This window comes from Sebastes umbrosus, chromosome 22, assembly GCF_015220745.1.
Source record: "Sebastes umbrosus isolate fSebUmb1 chromosome 22, fSebUmb1.pri, whole genome shotgun sequence".
In the NCBI taxonomy this organism is placed as follows: domain Eukaryota; kingdom Metazoa; phylum Chordata; class Actinopteri; order Perciformes; family Sebastidae; genus Sebastes; species Sebastes umbrosus.
In genome coordinates, this window is record NC_051290.1 from 1,850,793 (window position 1) to 1,874,355 (window position 23,563).

The window sequence follows — 23,563 nt, forward strand, 5'->3', positions numbered from 1 at the left end:
CCAGGCCCATCGTGATTGGTTCAGAGGTATGGCCTCACCAAAGAGGGTTACTCCAGCTCATTACATCCTGGACCTCTTTAGATTTTCTATAATCTTTCACCAACATGGCGTTTACTGTGTCAAGTCAGGAAAATGGACCCTCTCTTCCTTGGTATTACCCGTAGAGGAAATTCAGAGTTTCTTCCTCTTGAAAGCATCAATATCTCCCGAGGATACACGGTGAAGAAAATATAAAAACCAAGGTTTTAATGGAAAGTTTTAATGTACTGCTCTGAATACACAAAAAGACACAGAAAATTACACAAAGTCTGACTTTAGTCACGTTTTGTCACATGTTAAGACCACTGAGTGTTGTTGGTTCAATTAAGAAAAAAACAACAAAAACAGAAGAAAAGAAATTACATTTACATTTTTTATAATGCCACAGTTTGTTATCAGCATCATATGGTATGAAAGTTGTTGAATAACTTCGATTAACATTAGATAAAATGGTGATATGTTTTTAAAATCCATTAATAAAGTAACAAATTAATTATTTTATTATGAATATGGAACTTCCTAACAAATAATAAATAGTTGTATGATACACAGCATGATAGTTTCAATGTTATCTCGACTCTAATACAGCATGATGTCATGTTAGAACGTTGGCAACAAGAATCAAAACATTCCACGACGAGTCAACAGAAACTGTGGTTGGTTCACATGGTCACGTGGAACGTTTTGTTTCCATTCGTCAGACGTGATGACGTAAAGACGCAAATATATCGACGTTCATAGCCAGCATTGGCTCGTTATACTCATCCGGCGCCAGCGGGGAACTCTCTACCACTACAGGCGGGAACTCACTACAGACGGGATCTCTCTACCACTACAGACGGCAGGTTTTCTGTCTTTCTAGCGGCTACTTTCATGGTTCACTTCGGAGACTTGGTGCTTGTCTTCTGTTCTCTCTGGACGGTCATTCTGTCCTCTCTTCAGTATGGCAGTCCGGACCGAGCTGACAGGTGAGATACTGAGGGTCACTACTTTGAGCTTCTTAGTTAACTTCATTAATTCAACTCACTGTGGAGTGATAACTGTTAACTTAACCTGACTGTTCTCAGGGTTAAAATGATTCAAATGAGTCGTTATATTCTGTAACTTAAAGGGATGTGTGTATCCATGTGTGTGCCGTTAAAACCCTTAAACAGTAACTAACGGCTGGCTGTTCTAACTTAACACGACTAGAAGTTCACATTGTTGTTCTAATGGAGCAATAACTGAAGAATAATATGAATCATGTTTTGGAAAACAAACTATTTTAACAGATATGTCACTAATAATTTAGAATTTGGATTCAGATTTTTGGGCTCCAGTTACATTTGATCATATTATTCTCAGAGTTACATGAGGTTTTGCTGTTTCATTCTTCAGGTATTTGTTTATATATGATTCAGCAGATCCCACTGGGGGATTTAACATGATTCAATAAGTGACTCACAGAGGAAACCAACCCTCTTCCTGAGATAGGGTTGATATGAATAAAAGGATCAGTGTTTGCTATGAACTTAAAGAATTACTAACTATACCCAACTAAAGTTATTAAACTGTTTTCAGCATGAGCATGACAACCTTCATCAGTTCAGATGTCTTTTGTAATCTCTGATCCAGAATCAGTCGTCTGACTGCATGTCACATCGTACAAAATGCAGTACTCGAGGCTTCAAAACGTCCACAGTCCACAAACCAGTGTGGGTGACGTCACGGTGACTACGTCCACTTCTTATATGCAGTCTATCAGTCCCAGATGGTGATTTCATTTACTTTTCTTCACAGAAATGAATGAAATCCTGACGTAAAGGGCAGCTGTATATTTATTTAAAAGAAGCCCTCGTGACAGTGATCTAGACTTTAGGTTTTACACACTTTATTAGTGTGACTTTTGTTTCAACATTTCTTAATGTATTTATTTATTTAATATTGAACACTTTATATGGAAGGGTAATGCGTTCACCAAAGACGTTTTCTCATAATCAAGACATGGCTTTTTCTCTGGTGTTCCTCAAGGTCTTGGTGTGTTAATGTGGTATTTTGGAGGGATTATTGATCATTTTGATCAATTCTCCAGTGATAAAATATGCTGCAACAACTTATGAGACATAATAGAGCATGGAAATGGCCATCATATACTTCTATCATAATGTTTTATACAATTTCCCAATTTATTTTAATCAATTAATTCATATTTATTTCAGATTTATGACTAGAAAGCTGCATCTCAAATTAATCTTCATGTTTCCAGCTTTCAGATGATGTACACTACTTCTATGTGACATCTACTGTTGATCTGCTAACGCCTGCATTTTGTGTTTTCCTTTACATAAATAAAGACGTTTCCATCATAACTTGATACAGAAAAGGCAGAAATAGGCACATAAAAAATCACCAGAATACAGGAAATGAAGTGTTTGGGGGAAGACCTCTAGAGGTCTGATCCTACAATCGTCCCTGTAAACACTAATAAATAGTTAGTGTGTTATCGGGAGGCCGTTGGGGCAGCTGTCTGGATTACTATAACAGTACTAATGTATTTCTGCTTTATCCTCAGCTCTGTAGGTCGATGCAGTGAAGAATGTCAAGATCAGCAGCTGCTGTCTCACTGGTGGTTACTATGACACTCTTGTGTCTGTCAGCGGGTGAGTCGACTTAAAGGATTATTTACTGTTTCTACTGTCATTTATGCAAAGTAAGTATAAAGGGGAGACACTACAGGTGAATAGGGTAAAATATTTAACTACTAGATATCACCATGAAACTTCCCCAGTTCATTACTGACATTAAGACTATTGTTTTTTGTATTACAAGTTTTCTGAAATGATATGTTTACATATGCAAATGAGTCATTATCTTATTGAATATGTGCTAATTTTCATACATTTCGGGAACATAAATCTGAACATTAGACAAAGCCAGGTTCAAAATTCTTGTTTCATTTTGTTTACATATTAGTGTAGGGACCTCACGAGACAAAGAGTGGCCTAGAGCAGAGCTTAGGAGTAAGCCTAAGATACCGGCTTACATGGGTGATTTAAAGCCTGATAACAGAACAAAGACTAAACCGCCAGCTCATGAAATCTCGCGTCTTCACGCGAGATCTCAGTTGAATCCAAACGGGAGCAGCCCCATTGGATGAGGCTAATAGGAAACGTGGGGTCTTTCCGGTGAAACGCCCACTTTTCTCACAGGAGATATAGGCACGCTCACCTGAATCTCAGCCTTTTCCACTGCGACTCACGTTAGTCTATAGGAGGTACCCAACGCTGCGGCGTTCACCTAAAGACCGAGCCACATTTCCTGACCTCGCTGGACGAGTTAAGATAATGTTGTGTCCATCAGACTTTGATCCACATCCCTGCAGAAGGAAGACTACAGCCCGGCTTCACCAAGGAAGCCGAGGACAACCGTTCTTCATCAAAGGAAACGAGCGCACCGCCTTTTCCTTTATTTCTGGCTGCTTTCCCCTCCGCTGCCACACGGAGGTCCAGCCCGCCGTTCATCAGACGTCCAGACCACCATACCTATAGAAGGAAGACCCGGATCCGCGTCCTTCACCAAGGAAGAGACGATCGCCCCGCCGTCTTCACATCAGCTGCTTCCATCCGCTGCCACACGGAGAGCCAGCCCTGCCGTTCTTCCCCCGCTGACGAGCATCATAACGGCCCGTTATTGTCCGAGCCAGCGCGACGCCGCCGGACCAACTAACGACGATCTACTCCACTATCGCTCCGAAGAAGCGATTCAAGTAAGAGGCTTGTGTCTGGGCAGAGACTAGTGAGATTGTATATTCCAATAAGTTAATAACTATTGTTGATTTATCCTGAACGTACGGACCGCCGAGTCCGTCTGTTGCTTTGTTTATTTAACTTGCTTTGCTTGTTTGTGTTGCTTTGTTTACTGTTGCTGACTGTCTGATTACTGTGTGCTCCTTGTGTTAGCTCCTGCCAAACGTGAAGATCTGTAGCTGTAGTTTATTATGAACAGACCAGTGCACGGCTGACTAACGAGCATCTGAGTAATAATAACCCAGCTAGTACATCTCTCGCGCGGCAGTTAGGATTCCTGCTGCTGCGGTGTTTACTGTTTTGACTGTGATACTGTTTTCAGGCGCTCCCCGCCTTTCTTTCCTCCACTTCTAACACACACAAACAAACACTTTGCCGACACGCGGGATCCCCGTCCCGTTCGTACGCAGTCGGTAATTTCCGTGGCGCTACCGCCACCAGAGCACCTCCTCCCTCGTGACGTAACCACTTCCGTGGTGACGCCGCCTCGGGGTTTCCCTTGCTCCTCCCACACACGCACACACGTAGACACGCCTCCTCACGTTCCCACCTTACTGATCACGCGGGACTTTCACATCCCGTTTGGGCGTGGTCTGTAACGTTCGAGCAACCCCCTCCCTCGCGTGACGTAACCGCTTACGTGGTGACGCCACCGTGAGCGTCCCCTCTTGCTCCTCCTACACTCACACACACACATAGACACGCCTCCTCACATAGGCTCACCCCATTACCTTACAGGACACGTGGGGGTCACACCCCCGTTCGTGCGTGATCTGTAACATTCGAGCAACTCCTCCCTCACGTGACGTAGCCACTTACGTGGTGACGTCCACTTAGGGCGTCCTTTGCTCCTCCCACACCACACACACACATAGACACTCTTCCTTCACACCTCAACACATACACATTTGCATTCACACACACATCTCTCTCTCTCCCGCACACACATCTCTCTCTCTCCCGCACACACATCTCTCTCTCTCCCGCACACACATCTCTCTCTCTTACACACACACATTTTCTTTTGCTTTTGTGTTTTGTTTAATTCTAGTTTAGTGCTTAGAGCTGCATTGTAGGACATCCATTTGTTTATTAAAAGTGTTATTAATTAGTAATTACTGCTGTGATAAATATTGATTTAGATTAATGTTGTTAGAGTGTTTATTGTTGATTAAGATCACTGTATGTAAATAAATGGTCTTATTTTAAATAGCAGTTGTCTGTGTTTATTGTGCATTCATATTGTAATAACGGCTGGTTATGAGAGTTAGTGCTCGGATTCACCCTTCGCTATTCACCTCCTAAGTGTAAAGTAGTGTTAAAATACTGGCCTTTGGAGGGAATATTTCCCCTTATGAGACTGGATTAACGTTTGGTTATTGGTCCCTGATTCCAGGGTGGTGCCCCGTTCATTATTAATGTTGATTAATAATTCTTATTAATAATAATAATTCTATGAATATTATTTGTTAAATTAGCTAATAACCAAACCTGTTCCATTTGTAAATCCCTTACATTAGAGTCAAAGGTTTTTACTTTGTATTACTCCATAAATCATAAAAAAAAATGATTGATATTTTTAGAAATAAATGTTGTAAACTCATTTAGAGAAAACATGTGATTGTTAAAATCCATACATTTTGAAGACACTACAGGTTAATAGACCAAACTAAACGAGGCTCACATACCTCAGGTTTCTACACTTTTTAGAGAGAAACTTTGACACCACAAACCTAAAATCAAATAGTTTGTGGATTTAATGGACATGAACATAGACTATACCGCTTTCCTGAAGTAGGCATTTAAGGGTCAAATCTGTGCCAACTTTGGCCACAAGATGTCACCATTTACTCCCATAAAGAGTTCTCCAGCCCCGGTGTGACTCAGTGTCTGTGTTTTACTCTTTGACTCCTGCAGGTGTGAATCCATCTACAGCCACTGCAACTCAGGACGTCTTCCAGGCAGAGGAAGGCAGTAACGTCACACTGACATGCCTAGTTTCATCTCAAGACTCACACGCCTGCCACCAGGCTGAATATAGACATTATATGTATGAACCTAGGGAGGTTGATCTACCGTTATGACAGTGAGTCCGAGGCTGAGCTGTATGAAGATGAGCTCTACAGAGGACGAGTGTCGTGCGAGCTCCTCAAGAAAGGACGGATTGAATGTCTCTTCACTGATCTGAGACTCAACGACACGAGCAGCTATGTCTTTAATGTTGTGATTAACAGAGTTAGTCACAGCGAGAAGTGCGTCCTCAATGTTACAGGTAAGCTGACATGGTGTCGATTCAGTGTCAACCTGCCCTAAAACTCAAAAAGGATCATTTTGTCAACAATTTTAAACATTGTGTTGTAAATCATTACAAATCTTTTGTCTTTTTTCATAACCCAACTCTGTTAAAACCTGGACAACAGAGACGCCGCCGCATCCCACAAGAGATGTCCGAACTCCAGGTTCAGATGAGACGGATGTTAAAGGTGAGAGAACGGTCCAAGTTTCAGCGTGCTTTGCATTTAAAACACTCTGATTGCTGCATATATTCATGTGTGTCGGTTGTATTCCAGTAACCGGAGCTTTGGTTTGCCTTTTTTTCACGTCAGGTGGTCGGCTCCGTCTGATCGTTCTGGTCCCGGTTCTGGTTGTGGTCCTGATCCTGGGCGGAGGAGTCGCTGGATATTTACTCAAACACAAGTGTCAAAAACAAAATGTAAGTCAGAAGGAAAAAGAAATTACAGAAGCACTGGTCTGACACTGGTCTGTCCAAGGCTGGCGTGAAGTCAGACTTGAGATGGTCCCTTTGGAATATCTTACCGATATTCTACATGCCAAAGTAGATCAGTTCTACAGTATTAGGCAGCTCTATATGAATTATATTGGACCTGATCTCCTCCATTACCTCACAAGGACTCTCCTGAACATGAACTATATATTCTATCCTGTGACTTCCTGCACTATGGACTGTTTCCTATCACCTCCTACATATGTTGTTGGATCTGAGCTGTACCAGTGTTTCTATGTTTGTTTGTTTGTTTGTTTTTTGTTGTTGTTATTTATTATTATTGTTGTGTTTGTGAAAATAAGAAAACCCAATAAACATGTTTTAAAAAAAAGGAAACAAAAATATTATTTTTTATTTTTATTATATTTATTTGTTATTATATTTATTTATTTATTAATTTTCTATTATATTTATTTATTTATTTATTATTATATTTATTTATTTGATTTCATTTATTTTGCATTATGTTTATTTATTATTATTTTTATTTCTTTATTTCATTTCTTTATTTTTATTTTTATTTATTTATTTCATTTATTTTGCATTATTTTTATTTATTATTATTTTTATTTCTTCATTTCATTTCTTTATTTTTATTTTTCTTTCTTTATTTCATTTCTTTATTTAATTTCTTTTTATTTCTTTATTTCATTTCTTTATTTTTATTTTTATTTCTTTATTTCATTTCTTTTTTTATTATATTTATTTATTTTTTTATCATATTTATTATATTTATTTATTATTATTATTAACTTCTATTAATTGTCCCTTTCAGCATTCCGGAGTATGACGTCGCCCCAACCGAACCTCTTCCAGTCTAGGTGCCTTGCTCAGAGGCACGTCGGTAGTGTAATGGAGAGCAGCGTGTCCAGCCAGCCACAAGTGGACCAACCGGATCAGCAGCGTGACGGATACAGATCGCCGTCGGAGAGAACGTACAGTAAGTCTGATTAGAAGATGACCTTTTTAACGCCCGCTGTGTGACTTTGCACCAAAACGCTGGAGGAATCCGGGCTTCACGTTAAAAGGTTTAGACTGAGAGAAGAGCTGTGAACTCTCTTCAGCACCAGGATCACGTTTCATCTACTTTTTCTATCAAGAGAAGACGGACTTAATGGCAGCACTACTTTTATTTATTATAAATGTTATTATACTTTTAGAGTTACAGTTTGACTTCATCATGATGGACGGAAAATACGACAAAGGTGGGGTTTTTTTTTGCACCCAACTGCTACTGCTTGTTGTTGTAGTACACTACACCGTCAGGGTCCGTTGGCGACCGCGGCCGTTTTACAAGTTCAAACTGAACCTCGTTCACACCTCACTGAATGAAAACAGGTTGAGGTAATCATTTACACCCACTAACTATCAGCTTACTGATATCTGTGCAGAGGTAACATGGAATACTGGATCTGGATCTGATAGATGTTCATCTACTTGGACTCAAGGATAAATCCAATCTGATTTTGGAGGTCAAAAGGTCGCTGTGACCTCACGTCCGTCCCATTCTTGAGAACACGATATCTCAGGAACACCTGGAAGGAATTTGTTCACAAGACTCAAGGACATTTTGGACAGACTTGGATTTAAACCGCAACTTGACTGGTTGCATTTATCTAAGTTGACACGTTGTTCAGAAATGCTGCTGATTAATGCTGTTGTTAAGTTCACTAAAACACATTTTTCATTTATAAGTTTAGTTTTTTTAGCTGTCATAGTTATCACGATAACGCGTTAACGCAACATGTGATTTTTAAGTTGCTCAGTTTTAAAGGTGCCATATCGTGCTCATTTTCAGCTTCATACTTGTATTTTGTGTTTCTACTAGAACATGTTTACATGCTGTAATGTTAAAAAAACAACTTTATTTTCCTCATATAGTCTGCCTGAATATACCTGTATTACACTCTGCCTGAAACGCTCCGTTTTAGTGCATTTCAACGGAATTGCGTTGCTAGGCAACAGCTTGGGTCCATGTTTACTTCCTGTCAGCTGATGTCATCCACATCCACTGCAACAGGAAATAAACTGGGACACATTTAGAATGTATGTTTAAAACTGTGAAATGGTCTAAATATTGTGTATTTGTGACATCACAAATTGACAGAATTCCTGACAGCTTGTTTCAAAAGCACAGTTTCTGAATACAGTTTGTGTGTTTCTCCGTATATTGACTGTTTTGATAGTTTAACAGTATTTATATAGCACTGAAACCTGCTTTATAATATAGAAGACATGAAAATCTCACTTTTTTACAATATGGGACCTTTAAAGCTAGAGTGAAGATACCAGTATCGTCTGAAACTAGTAAACCATACTGCAGATATAAATGAAAAATAATATGTAACATTAGATATATCTTGGATGTTAACTTGTCTCCTAAAGTCTTTACTAGCTGAGACGTTTCTTATGTTTTTAAAGGTACAACCTGATTTAGCAAACCACTGAATAGATGGGGCAACCCGACCCAGAGCTCCAGCTTACTGAACACTAATATGGATGGAGAATGTGGGTTGTGTGTTTTCTTTGTGTTTTAAGGCCCAACTTTAAGGGACATGTAATGTTTTATACTTCTGGTGAATATAATCCATCAGTCTGATTTCCATAGATGTGTTTAGTATATACAGTTCCCTTTGTTAACATCTTATTTTGAAAACCAGACGTGTCTACTTCCTCTAACTTCTCCAAGGTGGTCTCTAGCTCTCCCGTCAGCTCCGTTCTCTTTATCCATCCATGGTCAGCTCCATCGGGGCCGTTTCAATGCAGAGAACACAAATGTCAGGATCTGGGTGCTCTACAGTCGTAGCGTCGGCCCGTTTGACCACGGAGACGATAGAGATGGCCGGCTCGACCACAACGTTACCGCCGTACCATAACGTTCCCTGCTAACTTTTTTTCTGATATTTTGCAGACTTTTTTTCCGCACATATTTCGGACGTTCTTGAGACTTTTATGCAGACATATTCAGCCTATTTTGGCCATTTTTTTTGGGCCATTTTTCAGCCTTTTTTAGAAGTTAGCATGCCGTTTTAGCCATGATGTCTAGCTCTGCTTTTCCTATCAATGTGTGAAACCCAAAGTGTTTCCATCCTTTACTGGATGTGATTAATGTTTACCACGCTGGGAGGGTTCAGGTGTCTGGCCCTCACTATACTAATTAAGCACTGATTTAATAATCTCACTAACAGTGGGATTAAATAGAGATATGTTTTGTGTTACATTCTGTTTAAGGGATATTATGATGTATTACATTCAATATATCAATATGTTTAAATAAAGCCACTGTTGACTGAAGACATTTTCAAACGACTACAGTGTTGACTTTCCTGTATCTGCTATCTCTTTGATAAAGGTGGAGTTCAATGTCACAGCTCCCATCTGTATCACATATCTTTAAAACAATGTTCCCCTGATTATCATCTCTCAGATGGAGGTCTGATGTTAGCAATGTTCAAGATAAAATCCTCCTTCAATGTCCTCTAACTAAAACACTATGTATTGATTTATATAATAGTAAATTAGGGCTGTCATAAATAAATAAATAACTCGATGAATAAATAACAGTCAATTAATGCAGCAAAATAATATTAAAAATAAATGTAGCCATTAATTAATTGATAAAATGTGACATAAATTGATATTTCTGTCTGATTTTCTTCTTTATTTAATTATCTTTGTATTAATTCCCTTATTTTTTTACACTTTTGTTTAATTTTCCCATTTATTTATTTATTTTTAAATGTATTTATTTTTATAAATCTTTAAATTCATTTATTTACCATTTATTTATTTAGAAAATGCATTAAGAAAATGTAAAAAAATCTGTAAAGAAATGTATAAATAAAAGAAAACAGAAATTAGTAACTAAATAAATGCATGACTATATAGATAAATAAATAAAAAATAAATGCAAACATTTAAAAATTCATATATTAAAGGGAAAATTAAACAGAAGAGTAAATAAACGAGGGATTTTTACAAAGATAAATAAATAAAGAAGAAAATTCAAACAGAAATATCAATTTATTTATTTATTGAGTAATTCTTTTATTAATTCATTTATTTTTTATTTTGGCAGGTTCCATCCTCCATACAGGGTGGCTGGCACACTGTTATTTATTTTCAGAGAGCGATATAACGGCTTCAGTTCACTGTCGGAAAGGGCTGTCTGAAGTCGTTATATCACCGTCTTCAAAGCCACCAGACTCCATTCACAAAAACAGTCATTTTACCTCTCACAGGAAGGCGTATAAATACCACGACAATAAATCACGAGTACACATTTTAGCGTCTTCGTGTGTCAAGAAAGGCGTACTTATTGCACACTAAAATTATTTATTCATTCAATCCTCTGAGGACATTGAAATACTTTTACCCTTCTCAATCCATCCGTGTGAAAAAGTTGGCAAAGACCTCCATACTTGTGCATGCTATAATAGACTCTTCACATAGAAATAGAATAGAAGTAGAGACATTTTTTTTATGTGTGTCGTGCTCAACTAAAACTGAATCACTGCCAGCTCTACAGAGCTGAGGATTTAAAGCAGCAACACTACGTTTTTAAATTAATTTGAACTCTTCCATGGTGCGACTCATGATTTGGTGCTTCATCGCGCTGAAGACAAATCGGATGTTGTCCGTGTCCGTGGCGCAGGTGAAATGGGAGTAGATCATACTTTTCTCGTATGGATTGACACTGAGAAACATATCTAAGATGAAGTCTTTCCCTGCTCTGTCGTCATACTTGGGACCTGGTAGAAACAGACAGAGGGCAGAAACAGCACTGAAGGATTTACAGTCTAGTTGCATAAAAAGCTCAAGAATATAAGACTGTATATGAATGGTTGCCAAACATTTAAGTGAGACTATGCAACTTTTCAAAGAGGAAATAACACAAACTTTGAAATGAAAAGGTTTAATTCAAAAGCAACAGAGTGCTCCAGGGACGACGTATATTTGTAGGCCAATCGGGAATTTAGCATCGCCGTGGCTCCGTCGTCAAAAAGCCAATGAGATTGTTCCATTGGGTTTTGGATTATTGCAGAAAATAAGCTCTGTGGAAAACAAATGTTTATGATGATTCGAGGTCTCGCCTATTTGTGACGCGAGCCGCACAGTTCACAGCAACAACAGACAGTGAGAGTGATCTATTGACTGTATCATACCAGCAACATTACTACAGTTTCAACGTCTGTATCTGTAGAATATGTTACGGAGATGAAAAATACTTGTTTTTAAATCAACACTTCCTGCTTTCATTTCAAAATAAAAGCCCTCAAGCATTTTTTCTGTGGACAGAATTCCTTCATTTGTTAACACAAGGCTTTTATTCTGAAATATGTGCCGGACAGTGTTGTAGAACATGCAGTGACTTGCAGAGCTCCATGAATGAATAAAGTACGGGGTTTTAATTGTGGATTACTACTATTATTTACAAATGAGCACACGTTTCTTAACCTTTCTCTGTCTAAAATAAATATAAATGACATTTATAATGAAATGAAATGGACATTATGAAAGGCAAACTCTATGTAGAAAGAAAGGGCTGACAGCAAAGACCCGACGCGTCAATCACGCAGCCGCGCCACGCAGCAGCCGCGCAGTAGCCATGCCACGCAGCAGCCGCGCCACGCAGCAGCCGCGCCACGCAGCAGCCACGCAGCAGCCGCGCCACGCGCCCCTGACGTTCCCATTGTGGACGAAGTGTAATGTTGTATTCAGAACATAAACACCATCACGCTCGGCTGCCGTTTCCTCTTACCATCGTATTCGGGGAAGTAGTCGACCAAATGCGAGTGCATGATTTTCTCCTCCAGTAAATCTGTCTTGTTGAGGAACAACATGAACGAGGACCCTTGGAACCACTCGGAGGTTATGATTGTCTGGAACAAGGCCAGGCTCTCCTCCATGCGATTCTTCGGAAAAACACACACATGGCACAAACCTCTTAAGCATGAGCAGAAATATGGGATCAGACCAGAACAAGCTTCTCTGAGCGACTAAAGAGCTCCTCCTGCACATTTTTAGACATTTTTAGACATTTTCCGGAAATTTTTCGAACATTTGTCAGACATTTTTGGGACATTTTGGGCCCTGTGAGGGTTTCTGGACAATACCTGTCATTGTTTTGTGTTGTTAATTGATTTACAATAATAAATATATACATATATTTGCATAAAGCAGCATGTTTGTCCACTCCCATGTTGATAAGAGGATTAAATACTTGACAAATCTCCCTTTAAGGTTCATTTAGAACAGATAAAAAAAATGCGTGATTAATCACGATTAACTATGTACGATCATGTGATTGATCGCAATTAAATATTTTATTTGCCCTAATTGGAAGAAATTAGTTTTTAATTGTTGCAGGTTATTTCTGTAAGGCGGCAGCCTGCGTCTCACCTCGGTGACGGACTCGGCGAGGACCTGATCGTACTCGCTGAGCGCCGCCAGGAACATGATGGAATAGACCATCTCGAAACAGTGAATCCACTTCCTCCTCTCTGAACGCTGGCCGCCCACGTCCACCATCCTGCAGACGTCGTTAAAAATAAAATCATCATGTTACCCAAATGTAAATCTGCAGCATAAAAACATAACAATGACCATAGAAACAGTCACCTGAACACCACGTTGTCCAGGTTAAAGGTGTACTCTTGAATACCCGTTGTGGGCACCCTGACCCTCAGGACGTCCTGCTCGGTCGGCAGATAAGCAGCATCACAAATCCGGTCCAAGTCGCTCAGATAGCTGTTAACAACAGGAGGAGAGTTGAGACCAGTTAGAGGGATTTAGATGGTGTTTAATGCCTTCGGTGGAATAACCACCGAAGGCATTAAACAGACAACTAGCAGATGAAACTATTTGACAACGTCTGAGGAGTTCCAGCTTCTGGTTTTACTCACTATTCGGCGGAGTCTGACAGCTGGTATTTCCTTTTACGACGGTAACACTCCTGAATCCCCGGGTCGCTCCACAGGCTCTTGATGGCCTCCACGTACGGGTTCGTTAAGGTTGTGACCCTGTCCACATCAACCTCGCCGACGAGGCTGGCGTTGGCCTGAACAACAACAACAACAACAACAACGACAGATTTCTGATGAACATGATGTCATGTTTGTGTTCTTGTGCATTGTTATTGTAGTGTTATGAAAGAATATAATCACGTTAGAGAGCACTGGGTTTATCTCCCACTACAGATGTGTAATTTACGGAAGCTCTGAGGTGATCCACACTAAAAGAGTTTTCAAATCTTAAAAGTAGGGCTGTCAATCGATTAAAATAGTTACTCTGTTCAAAATGTTCCTTTAAAGGGAGACTTGTCAAGTATTTAATACTCTTATCAACATGGGAGTGGACAAATATGCTGCTTTATGCAAATGTATGTATATATTTATTATTGTAAATCAATTAACAACACAAAACAATGACAGATATTGATCCATAAACCCTCACAGGTACTGCATTTAGCATAAAACAATATGCTCCAATCATAACATGGCAAACTGCAGCCCAACAGGCAACAACAGCTGTCAGTGTGTCAGTGTGCTGACTTGACTATGACTTGCCCCAAACTGCATGTGATTATCATAAAGTGGGCATGCCTGTAAAGGGGAGACTCGTGGGTACCCAGAGAACCCATTTACATTCACTGATCTGGAGGTCAGAGGTCAAGGGACCCCAGGACAGTTTTGTGAGACCCGTCTTTAGATGACCCCCCCAGTGTGACATCATGTGTACTTTCCTAAAGTCAGAGACAGAGCCCTCTCTACCAAACAGGACGAGACAGTCTGGTCTGGTCTACCTGGTTGTGCTCGTACTTGTAGAGGATCTGTAGCGTGTTCATGGCGTGGATCATGGCCTGCATGGCGGTGAAGATGTTCTGGTAGACCAGCCTGGTGAAGCCTCTCTTGTCCTCGTCAGAGTATCCTCGGCCGTGGATGATCCTCATCTGCTTGATGAAAGTGCTCTTTCCACTTCCACCAGTTCCTATAGGCCACCGACAGATAATATTACTGTACACACACACACACACACACACACACACACACACACACACACACCGACTTAAAGGAGAACGCTGGCGTTATTATAAACAGTATATATTTAACTCAACAAATCACATTAAAAGACCAAAACCAACAACTAGAGCTTCTTTTACACAAAGATCCCCGTAAAACATGAAGTGATATAACACTCACTAGTACTTTTACCTTTGATACTTTTGATTGCCGTATTTTTACAGGAGCATATTCTTCTTTTACTCAAATATCTGAATGCTTCTTCCACCACTGTTTATCATTTCTCAAAACATTTCTCGTCCCCTTACCGAGCAGAAGGAGCTTGAATTCCCGTAGGGAGGCCTTCCCGTCCCGGCGGAGCTGCCTCTCGATCATATCGTTGATCCTGCGGGCCTCTTCGGCCTCCGGGCCGAGGCAGCAAACCCTCACGGAGCTCATACTCATTCCTTCTCCTAGTAAAACAACCTTCACCTCCTGTGAACAAGAGGAAGTTAACTTTGTGAAAGTCTGTGAGACAGCGAGTCCTGTCCTCTGTCCTGGCTGGTGATAACAGACAGTGGACCATGTGACAGAGGGCCGAGCTCTGATGGGAAATCCTCTGGCTGCCTTCGGTGAAAGAATAGTTTACGTTCCAGCAAATACAAGAGCTCTTACTGGCTGCCAGGACAGCAGAGTTTACAATTCATATACAGCGGCTCCACATGCTGAAGCCCCTTCATCAGTCCAAACAGTCTGGACTCCCTAAACTTTGGAATATTTCACCTCTAACTGTTAACCCTCTGAGAGCCACAATAGAGCCGTTTTAGTCTTCTTTAGGGAGGTCCAGGGGGTATTTAGGGGGAGATAGCAGGTCAACAGTCGATGGCACATAGAAGTGGTGTACATCATCTGGAAGCTGGGAACCTGGAGATTAATTTGAGTCCCCATGCTCTATTATGTCTCATAAGTTGTTGCAGCAATTGTTGGGGGTTGATTCCATTTGTTCCAAATATTTGGTGCTACATTTAACCATTTTTTACCACTGGAGAATTAATAAAAATGATCAATAATCCCTCCCAAATACCACATTAAGACACCAAGACCATGAGGAACACCAGAGAAAAAGACATGCTGTGATTTGGGATCAAAAACTTTTGACATTTTTTTAGATTTCTGCAAGACTTGCATTTTTTCGGCGATTGGATGGCAAGCACTTGTGTTGTGTAAACTAGTCAGAAACCCCCTTATTGATCAATCTAGCTAGGAAAGCCATCCATCCTCTGAATGCTCTAGGTCTCTAGTTTGATCCATCCATCCTCTGAATGCTCTAGGTCTCTAGTTTGATCCATCCATCCTCTGAATGCTCTAGGTCTCTAGTCTGATCCATCCATCCTCTGAATGCTCTAGGATCTCTAGTCTGATCCATCCATCCTCTGAATGCTCTAGGTCTCTAGTCTGATCCATCCATCCTCTGAATACTCTAGGTCTCTAGTTTGATCCATCCATCCTCTGAATGCTCTAGGTCTCTAGTCTGATCCATCCATCCTCTGAATGCTCTAGGTCTCTAGTCTGATCCATCCATCCTCTGAATGCTCTAGGTCTCTAGTCTGGATCCATCCATCCTCTGAATGCTCTAGGTCTCTAGTTTGATCCATCCATCCTCTGAATGCTCTAGGTCTCTAGTCTGATCCATCCATCCTCTGAATGCTCTAGGTCTCTAGTTTGATCCATCCATCCTCTGAATGCTCTAGGTCTCTAGTTTGATCCATCCATCCTCTGAATGCTCTAGGTCTCTAGTCTGATCCATCCATCCTCTGAATGCTCTAGGTCTCTAGTCTGATCCATCCATCCTTTGAATGCTCTAGGTCTCTAGTTTGATCCATCCATCCTCTGAATGCTCTAGGTCTCTAGTCTGATCCATCCATCCTCTGAATGCTCTAGGTCTCTAGTCTGGTCCATCCATCCTCTGAATGCTCTAGGTCTCTAGTTTGATCCATCCATCCTCTGAATGCTCTAGGTCTCTAGTCTGATCCATCCATCCTCTGAATGCTCTAGGTCTCTAGTTTGATCCATCCATCCTCTGAATGCTCTAGGTCTCTAGTTTGATCCATCCATCCTCTGAATGCTCTAGGTCTCTAGTTTGATCCATCCATCCTTTGAATGCTCTAGGTCTCTAGTTTGATCCATCCATCCTCTGAATGCTCTAGGTCTCTAGTTTGATCCATCCATCCTCTGAATGCTCTAGGTCTCTAGTCTGATCCATCCATCCTCTGAATGCTCTAGGTCTCTAGTCTGATCCATCCATCCTCTGAATGCTCTAGGTCTCTAGTTTGATCCATCCATCCTCTGAATGCTCTAGGTCTCTAGTCTGATCCATCCATCCTCTGAATGCTCTAGGTCTCTAGTCTGATCTATCCATCCTCTGAATGCTCTAGGTCTCTAGTCTGATCCATCCATCCTCTGAATGCTCTAGGTCTCTAGTTTGTGGCTGTAAAGTTTCATGAGGCTGTGATTATCCTAGAGGTCACCTCAGGTCATTTAATACAGTGAGGTCAATGAAATGTCTCCTATGGGGACTAACATCATCACACATGAATCCAGTTGGGCTCATTGGATCCATAAAAGTCACAGCTTTACAGTGAGACACAATTTTATGCAATTCAAGACTACTTAGGGAAAAAACTGCATGTGATTATCATAAAGTGGGCATGTCTGTAAAGGGGAGACTCGTTGGTAACAAGGAGAATGCAATGTACAATGCTTTAACTGTGAAGCACTTTCTAACTTTACATAAATACAAACAGCATACAATACAAAGTTGTGATTCATTTTGGGATATTTCAAGAGATTGAATATCAGTCTTTTATGTATTTGTTATGCCTGTCCCAGAGCTTTGGAAGTAAATGTTTGTTTTTATTGACAGAATTTGACTTAAAAAGTCCTCCAAGTGAAATATACATTTATAAAAAGCTGGAAACTGTCCTGTTGTGTGGCTCCCTCTGGTGGAATGTACCACCTGAATGTACTTTAGATTGTTACACCAGAGGGAGCCACACAACAGGACAGTTTCCAGCTTTTTATAAATATATATTTCACTTGGAGGACTTTTTTTTACGTGCTTCCTCATTTCCTTTTTATTCCTTATTAGTAGACATAAAACTGAAAGCTAGTGGTTTTACACATTGCATAATATCTTCGCGCGTATTCATGCAGTGGAAGCAGTAACATGGACTCCATTTGTACTTGATTACTCAGACAGTGACTGAAAACAAAACCTACTAGGATTCTATTGTTAGACGGAGTGAGGACCCTAATAAAGGTGTGTTTTACAGATGTGACTAACTGTGTTTGCAACCAGCAAAACAGCACCGCGTTGCAAAGACACGAGAGAGGCATTCCTGCAAACTGAGGAGACATTCACATCAACATACATCAGGTAAACTATGACTGACTCTTTTTAGTGGTTTTAGTGTGTTTTAGGAGCTCAACAGGCGGCTGGTGGGGAGGACAGGAGGACATGTGAGCTCAGGGCTGTTTGATAAGACTCGATATTTTGGGGTCAAAAGTGACCTCCAACATTTCATAATGTAGCCTACACATACCTTTACGCATACATGTGCACACTTTGAATACAGTTACAAGTAAAAGTCCTACATTCAGAATCTTACTTCAGTAAAAGTAGCAATACTACAGAGTAGAAATAGTAAAGTAAAACCTGCTACTTTTACTTAAATCTAATCTTATTATTATTCTGTGTTATATCATTCAAAAAGCATCTGCATGTGCGCAGCTACAGAAATCTGACAGAGACCAACGCCCACGGATAACAGGCTGTGACACGCGTGACAGCCTGTTATCCGTGGGCGTTGACAGAAACACTGAAGTAAATAATATAAAATAAACTGTCTCATCTAGTTGTGTTGGTGTAAACTGGCAGGTTTTTTAATGTTGCAATATATCTAATATTAAAAATACTCGGATACAAGTAGAAATACTCGGTTACAAGTAACTTCTCACTCACACACACAACATGTCGTCGGTGTGGAAGTTTTTCAGAGAGTGAAGGAGACATAAAGCGGAGCTACACAGCTCCGCCATGGGGCTCATGATGCGTTCAAATGAGTATTGGGCCGTGGTACATTATAATGCTGTCATGATGCATTCAAATGTAATCTTGTAAAATTGTATTTCTGGCGAGAATCTTGAATAACTCCAGTTGTTTGAAGGAGATGTTTTCACAGTAATATAAAATAGATAATAGAGAGAGATTTATTACATGTTTAACTTCCTAACACTAGCTCTAAGCAGTTTCTAATATATAATTAAAACTCCTAATTCCAAGATGTTTTTATCAATAAAAATAGAATCATTTATTTCCTAATCATTTGAATTGTTTGTTTTTATGCAAATACCCACTATAGATAACAATATCAAAGTAAAAGCACAACATTTAGAGTTTTAACTGTTGGAATTTGGCACAACATTGAAGTGAAAACAGCACTCTGTATATTTAAATGTAAATTTGCAATAAAAATATTTTTCCCTAAACTTTAGGAATAATTGTGGTCTCAATATTTATATAAAATATATTTGTGAATAGCACTTTGGCCAATATATAGTATATATGTGTATTTAAATATGATAATAATTTAATTATAATAATATGAAGAATATATAATGAAAATTATTAAATATGGAGCCACGTGCACACAGGTACATGCACAAACTTATAAGTCCATATCCAAATAATAAAAAAAACATACTATGGCTAGAATATGAAAAAATATTATTTAAATATAATGTTATATAATATAAGTACTAATATATAGTACTAATGTATTTCTGCTTTATTCTCAGCTCTGTAGGTCGATGCAGTGAAGAATGTCAAGATCAGCAGCTGGTGTGTCACTGGTGGTTACTGTGACACTGTTGTGTCTTTCAGCGGGTGAGTTGACTTAAAGGATCATTAACTGTTGCTACTGTCATTTATGCAAAGTAAGTAGGAGAGAAACTACAGGTGAGAACTACTAGATATCACCATGAAACTTCCCCAGTTCATTACTGACATTAAGACTATTATTTTTTGTATTACAAGTTTTCTGAAATTGTATATGTGAATATGCAAATGAGTCATTATCTTATTCAATTTGTGCTAATTTTCATACATTTCGGGAACAGGAATCTGAACATTGGACAAAGCCAGGTTCAAAATTCTTGTTTCATTTTGTCAACATATTAGAGTCAAAGGTTTTTATTTTGTATTACTCCATGAATCATAAAAAAAAAAGAATCTTGATGTTTTTAGGAATAAAATGTTGTATCAATCAGGCTATGAATTATATATGAACAAACCCCTCTGTAAAAAACATCAGAATATAGATAGGAATGAAACTGTTTGGTGGATGTAAGTGCTGCTGAAGTGGAGATTTCTTGCTCAGTGTCTGAGATAATACTCATTTAGAGAAAACATATGATTTTGGATTGTGGGGGCGGCTGTGGCTCAAAGGGTAGCAAAGGTGTTTTGTGAACAGTTTTTCCACTTATATCTTAATATTTGATTGAAAGACAACTCATAATGAAGCAAATGACATTCAGTAATAGTAAATGGTAACATTTACTAGTCAGTATATTATACATTTTATACAAGGTGAAAAGGTATTAGCATGACATACAGTATGATAGGTTAAAAGTTTTTCAGTTTTTTATTATAGCATGTTTATCAAAAGCATTCATCATATAAGTGGTGTGTAACAATATATACATACAACAGTTTATGTCGTCACTGACGTTGTTATTCCTAGATGGAGTGTTAATGGAGCAGCTGCATAGTCTGGCACTGATCGATCCGAACTCCGTTCAGAAAAACAAGCATTTTAAAAGTTGTCTGCTTGTCGTCTTGCCGACAGACCTGACAAAGTATGAATTCAGACTTTTTACTAATCAGCATCATTATGTAGTTATATCGGCTACACTTTTGATCCGTTTACAACAACGTCGCTGCCGTATTTATTCCTAGATGACATTATGTTGAGTGTTGATGGAGCAGCTACATAGCCTGGCATTGATCGATCCGAACTCCGTTCAGAAAACAAGCATTTTAAAAGTTGTTTGTTTGTTGTGTTGCGGACAGACCTGACAAAGCATGAATTCAGACTTTTTACAAATCAACATCATAATGTCGTTATTTCGGCATCATTTTGATCCGTTTATTGCAATTAAATCACAGCACAGTCTGTTTATTTGGGGTTCATAGCGACGTGTGGCTTGCTAGATACAGTCAGTGCAATGGTACTGTATATGAATACAACTTGCCGCCGGGTGATATGAACCCAGACACGACAGCGTTTGGTTTTCCCACATATCCGTGACTTCCACAACATGTACAAAGCAGCAACTGTGGTTATTTCTTCCATGGCTGATGGAGGAAATGGAGGAAAGCGAGGCGAAAATGTACTATGTGCTTGGAGTGAATGCACGGTAACACAATGAGAAGCACAACGTAACTTAAACAAACATAAACAACAGCACATGTACAACAACAGCACTATGTAATGAGACATTGAACCGCTGACACGCTCCCCAGAAAACGTGAACACAGAACTGTTCTCCGCCTTTTCATTTAGAAAGAGCAACAACCAATGAGGAAACTCCAACAGTCGGCCGACCAATCCTGTAACTTCCTCACTCAGTCAGTCAGTCAGTCAGTCAGTCAGTGAGTGACAGACTTTTGCGTTTGTAGGGCTGAACATCTGCGGTCCAGCCAAAAATGAATGAATTAGACGAGCTGTTATACGGTCTCCTGGGTCTCTAAAGAGCTGAAGTAGGCATTCAAGGGTCAAATCTGTGCAAAATTTGGCCACAAGATGTCACCATTTACTCCCATAAAGAGTTCTCCAGCCCCGGTGTGACTCAGTGTCTGTGTTTTACCCTTTGACTACTGCAGGTGTGAATCCATCCACAGCCAGTGCAACGCAGGACGTCTTCAAGGCAGAGGAAGGCAGTAACGTCACACTGACATGCCTCTTTTATCTCAAGACTCACACGCCTGCTACCAGGCTGTACATAGACATTATATCTATGAACCTAAAGAGGTCGATCTACCGTTATAACAGTGAGTCTGAGGCTGGGCTGTATGAAGATGAGCTCTACAGAGGACGAGTGTCGTGCAATCTAGAGCTCCTCAAGAAAGGACGGATTAAATGTCTCTTCACTGATCTGAGGCTCAACGACACGAGCACCTATATCTTTATTGTTGTGATTAACGAAGATAGTCACAGCAAGGAATGTGGGCTCAATGTTACAGGTAAGCTGACATCCCTGTCTCCTTTGAGATTTTATAACAAAAATCTAAAACGGCTAAAAAAAGAGTCCAGTAATAGAAGTACTGCTACTTTATACTTCTACTGCTCTACATTTTGGACACAAGTATACATCAGACTGTCTTCTCCAACTAAATCTAAATACACTAAATACAGACAACACTTAGCCTAACGGGATTCAATCAGATATGTAGAGATGTCTGGATAAACAATATCCTCCACTGTGTTGGACGGGGGAAGACTGAAGGGACATGGCGGCAATCAACCCTCATTTATTAAGGTATTGCCAACGCTCAGGTTCAGGCAATATAATTATTAGACAAGTGTATAAATTGTTTCTATAACAAGAGATGAATGCGTACGAACTTGTCAAAATTATAATCCAAACACACATCAGATCACATTGAAGTCTATGGGACCTTCAGTTTTCTGTCCCCCAAAAGGGGGCGGGGCCTAGACTTTTTGTGATGTACCCGTATGTGCCGGTCTGATGTATAGTACTTTTTACTCTACACTACATTTTTTTTAGTTACTTTGCAAATTAATTTTTAATACAAAATATGACCAATTTATAAATTATGCACCAATAACTATGATCCTATAATATGCATTAGTTATACAGTCTATAGTGACTCATATCTGTTTAATATCTTTGCAGAAGCCAGCCATCAACCCGTCGATGAGCCATCAGAGCCAGTCGAGCCATCGAGCCGGGGAAGGATCGGGCTCTATATGGGTGGTAGTTTATTTACAGTCATGTTGACAACACTTGCCATATTGGACTTTTACACATAAGATGTAACCGATGAATACCTCATGTGTTGAAGAGTGACCCTAACACGTCGTTCTGAAATGAATTTTCACATTTCAGTCAATTAAGTGAATAGAAGTGAGACCACCCACCTCAGTTACAGTTTGGTCTTACTTAGGGATGTTAATAATTAACCGTTTAACCGTTAACCGACATTAAGCATTTGAACCGATTAACGCTATCGGTTAAAACGGTTAAAAGAAGTGTTAATAATTAACTCAAAAGCTGAGCGGCTCAGAGGAGCAACACTTGCAGTCCATATTGGACTTTTGCACATAAGATGTAACCGATGAATACCTCATGTGTTGAAAAATGAACTCAACACGTCATTCTGAAATACATTTTCATATTTTTTGTGATTTTTGTTAACTTGAAACTCTAAAATGTTTGATTTTCAGCATGCGTGTACTGAGATATGTCCTGAGGTCACATACAGTATATCAGTCATTGTCAGACATTGTTTTGTTTTTTTTACATTTTTCCAGCAACCCAAAAATATAAAGAATAAAGACATTAACCCTCAAAAATTAGTGGTATTTTCTTTTTAATTTATAAGGGACATGTAATGTTTTGTTCTTCTGGTGAATATAATCCAATGAATCTTATTTCCATAAATATATTTTGTACATACAGGTCCTTTTGTTAACACCTTATTTTGAAAACCGGACGTAGTCACACGTGTCTACTTCCTTTAACTTCTCCAAGTCTGTCGCTAGCTCTCCCATCAGCTCCATTCTCTTTATATACTGTTTTTTTTTTTTTTTATAGTTATTGTTTTTGTGTGGACCCTATGAAGACTAGCGATCACTCTGTGGAAGCTAATC

General features: G+C 39.5%; 3 protein-coding genes and 1 long non-coding RNA gene across 9 annotated transcripts in view; 2 read left to right on the plus strand and 2 right to left on the minus strand.

The window, feature by feature from the left end:
- LOC119481903 overlaps nt 1–6,725 on the minus strand; it is a 28,164-nt gene extending 21,439 nt beyond the window's left edge. Inside the window, exons 1-2 of the long non-coding RNA XR_005205292.1 lie at nt 6,581–6,725; nt 3,990–3,997 (exon numbers count right to left, since the gene is read on the minus strand). This is a non-coding gene — a long non-coding RNA (uncharacterized LOC119481903). The remainder of the gene's footprint in view (nt 1–3,989; nt 3,998–6,580) is intronic.
- LOC119481881 overlaps nt 1–7,783 on the plus strand; it is a 50,112-nt gene extending 42,329 nt beyond the window's left edge. Inside the window, exon 7 of the transcript XR_005205284.1 lies at nt 7,385–7,783. The gene's annotated coding sequence lies outside the window, so the exon portion shown is untranslated. The remainder of the gene's footprint in view (nt 1–7,384) is intronic.
- Nucleotides 810–23,563, plus strand: part of LOC119481888 — a 32,411-nt gene continuing 9,657 nt past the window's right edge. For 2 of the 6 annotated variants that reach the window (XM_037759215.1, XM_037759218.1), the window contains exon 1: nt 825–884. Coding sequence is in view for 4 of the 6 variants with exons in the window: in XM_037759220.1 (XP_037615148.1) it covers nt 19,491–19,554; nt 21,553–21,912; nt 22,587–22,723 (561 nt within the window). In the remaining 2 variants the exon portion in view is untranslated. Of the gene's footprint in view, nt 1,008–17,731; nt 18,046–19,466; nt 19,555–21,552; nt 21,913–22,586; nt 23,257–23,563 lie in introns of those variants that run through there. The other 4 variants (XM_037759220.1, XM_037759219.1, XM_037759217.1 and 1 more) reach the window with 4 other exon arrangements.
- LOC119481850 (guanine nucleotide-binding protein subunit alpha-11-like) lies at nt 10,817–15,086 on the minus strand. The gene is made up of 7 exons (XM_037759144.1): nt 14,939–15,086; nt 14,414–14,598; nt 13,515–13,669; nt 13,231–13,359; nt 13,012–13,141; nt 12,371–12,524; nt 10,817–11,360 (listed from the first exon to the last, which is right to left on the minus strand). The coding sequence occupies exons 1-7, from the start codon at nt 15,072–15,074 to the stop codon at nt 11,170–11,172; spliced, it is 1,080 nt and encodes a 359-aa protein (XP_037615072.1). The 5' UTR covers nt 15,075–15,086; the 3' UTR covers nt 10,817–11,169.